Source organism: Anneissia japonica, unplaced genomic scaffold (assembly GCF_011630105.1).
Source record: "Anneissia japonica isolate Jap-2015-1 unplaced genomic scaffold, ASM1163010v1 scaffold2055_len368625_cov186, whole genome shotgun sequence".
NCBI classification, from domain to species: Eukaryota; Metazoa; Echinodermata; class Crinoidea; order Comatulida; family Comatulidae; genus Anneissia; species Anneissia japonica.
Genome location: NW_022757341.1, coordinates 291695 through 296750, shown reverse-complemented (window position 1 = coordinate 296750; position 5056 = coordinate 291695). Strand labels below are relative to the sequence as shown.

At 36.5% G+C, this 5056-nt stretch overlaps 1 protein-coding gene across 1 annotated transcript in view; it reads left to right on the top strand.

Moving 5' to 3' along the window:
- LOC117124650 (tubulin epsilon and delta complex protein 1-like) overlaps nucleotides 1–2488 on the top strand; it is a 49339-nt gene extending 46851 nt beyond the window's left edge. Inside the window, exon 5 of the mRNA XM_033270954.1 lies at nucleotides 1949–2488. Within this exon, the coding sequence (XP_033126845.1) occupies nucleotides 1949–2326 (378 nt within the window). The 3' untranslated portion in view covers nucleotides 2327–2488. The remainder of the gene's footprint in view (nucleotides 1–1948) is intronic.
- Nucleotides 2489–5056: the final 2568 nt, after the last annotated feature.

Below are 5056 nucleotides of genomic sequence, written 5' to 3'. Positions count from 1 at the left end.
TAAACTGCAGCACGGTTTATGATGGTATCAAAATCAATACCAGACATAATGATCGCTTGTGTTTCCGTCACCAAGCATCAAGGACCCAAGCATTTTTCAACTCGGTAGCCATCAGACTGCCTCGTGCCAAGGACCAGCTCCCTAGATTGTTAACCGATGCTGCAGTTTTAGAAATCCCATCCTCTTTTCTTCGTAAGGTTTCTTTGTATTTTGATTCGCTATAATGTTTGATCTTTTAATGTGTTGCTGAATTTGGGGTTGGGTAAACCGGCTTTGCTACAGTGATTTGGTTCACTCTGGTTGTCCCTGGTCTCCCCAAATTTCAGCTTTTTTGTTGTTGTTGTAAATGACCGAATAAATAATGAAATGAAATGACAATATGGCTATGGATTATAGAATTTACTAACCGCACAATCCACAATCAGGTGATTAAGTCGCAAAACTTTAGCTGCATTTGGTGGATTAAGTCGCAAAACTTTAGCTTCGTTTGGTGGCACCATTTACTCTAGGTAGACGGCGACCGGTTTCGTTACCGGTTGGTACATTTCTTACAAACATTCAGCCAAAGGCCAGTGAAAGTTGAGACGGCAGACGGGTTTTTATCAATGTTTGCCATCCTTATGTGTGCTATCGTAAAGTCATGGTTTGCTGGAATTGCGTTTTAATTTAAATCTCCGAACTTCTGAAGCTGAGATATTCTATGAACGTAGGCTTGTATTGCATGCTACAATTTAAAAACGGGTGGGACTCATTCAAAAATTCGAGGGGGTTCGCTAGAAAACAGGGGGGTTCGCTAGAAAAGGGGGTTCGCCCGAACCATAACCCCCCCCCCGGCTACGGGCCTGCACAACAGCATGTGATGGAGGCATGTGATAGACGGACGAACGTATGCCTTTCTTCAATTAATTTCCAGTAAAATAATTATTACAACTTCAAGAAAACTTGTGTTTTTATTGCATAAATTAATTTCACAAGCTTTTATTCTGAAATATAGCGGTATCAGTATTCTTTCTATAACGGTACAAGCCACCGGGAACCAGGCGTCGAACAGAAAGTTTCAACGGCCCAAGTGTGTTTTGTTGCGACATCATAAATGAAGCTGCTCACGTGACCTCTAGGACCACACTCCCGAAAAGAAGGTTATTTATTGTTTTGAGCGAAACGATTTCGAATGAAACGTGTTTCAAAATTGTTTGAGTGAAAGTAACTATGAAAATAATTATTTTAACAACCCAAACCATTGCTTGATTGTCGTAGAAAATGTAGTAGGAATCACAGTACAGCACTGTATAGTGAGTATAATTACAAATACTAGCCCTTCAACAAAGCCTTTGTCAAAGGCTAGGCTAATTAATTGGGCTAGGAGCATGGCCCAAGCTAGACAGACGGTGCCTGATTTTCGCTGCGGTTCGCGATCTGAACTTTTTGGGAGTAAGTTAACGACTGGTGTATAGGCCGCACCCCAAACTTCGAGGGGAAAATCGCGTGAAAATTTGCGGCTTATTCACCGGAAAATACAGTTTATAGAGCAAAAACTTGTGTTTCTTCATGATTTTAAGGGAGGGGGGGGGGCGGGAGAATTGGTATAAGGCTGGGCAGAAGGCCTTAAAAATAGCTTTAGGATGGGCGCAAGACGTCAAGAGTGGGCGGCGCCGCCCACCTCCGCCCTGCATAACGACATCCCTGCACTTCTTAGAACCCCTTACCCCCTCCCCTTTCATAAATTTCTGGATCCGCCTCTGATTTTTTTAACTCAAAATGAAAATACTCTATTACCTTACACAATCATTATTCATAAAGATACAATCAATTTATTGCAATTCACAAATGTACATTGATTTTTTACGTACAAAGGAACGTACGCACCCGCAGGGTTCTGGTTTGTTTCTGGCTGTACCTATTGTATTTTATTTTACAACATCATATTGTTCCATTATTCTTCTTATAGATTTGTAAAGAAAAGCAAGCTACCAACCCTTCAAAGGTAACAAACATAATACAGAAGGATATATACTTAGAAATATATGGTTACCAATCAAGAAGTGTTCTTCCCAGCAATGCATGCTGTCAGAGATTCATACACATACAAAAAACAAAAAAGAAGAAAGCGGAATTTAATGCACCACTAAAAAGGACTACTGCGAGGAGAACGTATACAACTGTAGAGGAGACAGTAGACATAAATGACGAACTATGCAGACTAGAACTAAAAGTAAACGAAAGGAGGGAAACATTACAACAGCTAAGAAACGACCATCAGCATCAATTAGAAAGTATGTTTCATGGGGTCAAATGTATATGTATTCCTCCACTAGCTAAAAAATAGTATACAATAATGACTACTGTACTTATGAGCACAATGGGAAGAATATTTTCATGAGTTAAAACATTGACTGTTGTACCATTCAGTGGGCAGGAGCCGAGATGAATGCAACATTGAATTTTTCAACTCATGAAAATATTCTTTCTGTTGCACAAATAAAAAAAAATCATTATTTTTTTTTTATGATACACCTAAAGTAGATTCTTGTCATTTGATATTTTGTGAAAAAAATCTATCCTTCTTCTAAATGGAACAGTCCCGCATCTTTTTAACTAATCAAAAGATTGTATTAGGTTGAAGTCATATCATTTCCAAGGCACCGTGCAATTAGTCTGGGGCTTATGTCATCCGGTGGAAATTTCATGACCATTTTTTTTTTTTTTTTAATTATATACTTTGAAGTATGCTAAATCATATAAAATGAGTCGCCATTTTTTTACGCTCATCTTCATATGCAAATCACCTCAAATATGCAAATTAGGTCTGAAAATGTAGGGTACCGTTGTCTTGGCAACCACTTGTCGTAGAGAGTTAAGTTTTTTCTAAAACTGAACAGAACCTACATATTTATATTTGCCCTAATAGAACAATTTCTTAAAAAATGACTGGGTGTACTGCTTTTTGACCTTATTATCATAATATATGCAAATTAGGGGTGGAAATATAGGGAGCTATATCTTGACAGCCACTGGTCGTACAGAGTTGCTTTTTGTAGCAAATGTTTAAAACATGCAAATTTATATTTACTTTAATGGACAATTTTCTCTAAAAATGACCGGAAATTGCTTTTTTGACCTTTGACCTCAACTTTGCGTGATTTTAATATCTTGGCAACCACTGGTCGTAAAGAGTTGCTTTTGTAACCAAATATTCACAATATGCACATTTAGATATACTCTAACAGAATAATTTCTCAACATCAACCAGAAACTGTTTTATTGACCTTTGACTTATCTTTGCAGTATATGTGTTATATATGTATATATACCTGATGATAACTTATGGTCGAAAGTATTATTACAACAATTCAACAATTTCAAAACTGTCTCTTATACACATCTAGATGTGTATAAGAGACAGGTATTTAATCCAATAAGTTATGGCCTTAACGGCCCCAATAAGACATGTTTCGGCAGTCCACTACCATCGTCAGTTATCTATTGCACGCAGGCAATCATTGATATAGGGGAGTAAAATTTCAATGTATGCAAGCTAAAAAATTTGTGGAATGAACCGTAACAGTGCTACAAAGCAAAATATAAATAAAGATAAGATAAGATCAGAGTGCAGTATTTTAAATGCCACTAAGGGGAGAATGGAATGAATTTAGAATGACAAAGATAAATTAACATGAAAAAGCTGTTTGTTCAGTGAGGGCTGCTCCCACCGAATATGCAAGGCTTCTTTGATTTTTAGAGTTTGGGTAGTAGAGGCGGAGTCCAGTATTGTGAAACAGTCCTCATTGGCTGATTGTTTACAGTGACGTGAACTTTTCAGATGCTTTAATATATGCGAGTTTCCATCCAGTGTTAGGTGCTCACGCATGCGTGTTGAGAAATGTCGACTTGTTTCGCCAACGTAACAAGCATTACAGCCTGCACATACAAATTTGTAAACGACACGCGAACGGAGACCAACTGGGATGGGATCTTTAGCTGAAAACAAATTTTTAAATTTCATCACAGAATTCATTAGATAAGGCACGGATTTTCTTACTAAGGACTTTGGAAAATGTGCCGACATAAGGTAATTTGAAATAAAAAGTGATTGGTGTATTTTCCTTAGTGTTATCCAGTGTACTTTTGCATTTACATTGAACTGAATTAACATAACGAAAAATAATTTGATCAATGAGGTGTGAAGGAAAACAATTTCTCTTAAGGATGGTAGTTAATGCCTTGGTATCATAATGAAAGCCCCTCCAACTATTATTGATTTTAAAAGCCCTATCAACTAACCGATTTTGTAACTGAACGAACAAAAACTGAAAAAATTAGTAAGTAAACCGGTATATGATTTTTTCTTAAAAACTGAGGTCTGAGGTGGCCCATCCTTAATGTTGGACACCAAGACGTCCAGGAAAGGAAGCTTTTTCCCTACTTCTTTTTCCATGGTGAATTTAATGTTGGGATGGCGGGAGTTAAGGTAATCAAAAAATAAATGAGCATCCTTTTCTTCATTAAAAACACAAAAAATATCATCCACATAACGTTGGTACAATAACACATTGGGACCCTTACATTGTTCATGCCAAATTTTCTCATGGTGTCCCATGAATAAGTTGGCGAGAACAGGTGCTAGTGGGGAGCCCATAGCGACGCCGTCTATCTGGTCATAATAAACTTGGTTAAATAAAAAATGTGTTTGAGAAGTGGCAAAAACAAATAATTTCTTTAGATTGTATTTGCTTATTTTCAAGTCAATGTCATCATTTTCCAAAATATAATTCACAGCCAAATCAATAGATTCATCTAATGGAATATTATATATATATGTATTCGCAACCACTGGTTGTAGAAAGTTGTTTTTGTAACAAAATGTGTATAATATGCACATTTATATTATAATTGAATAATTCCTCAAAAAATTACATGTAATTTCTCTATGGACCGTTAACCCTATATTTATATTGTTTCTATTTCATCACTAACTTGGATTTCGGACTTATAATCAGATACATGTTTTTTATTTTTTTAAATTACAATCATATAAATATTTCATTTAATATACCTC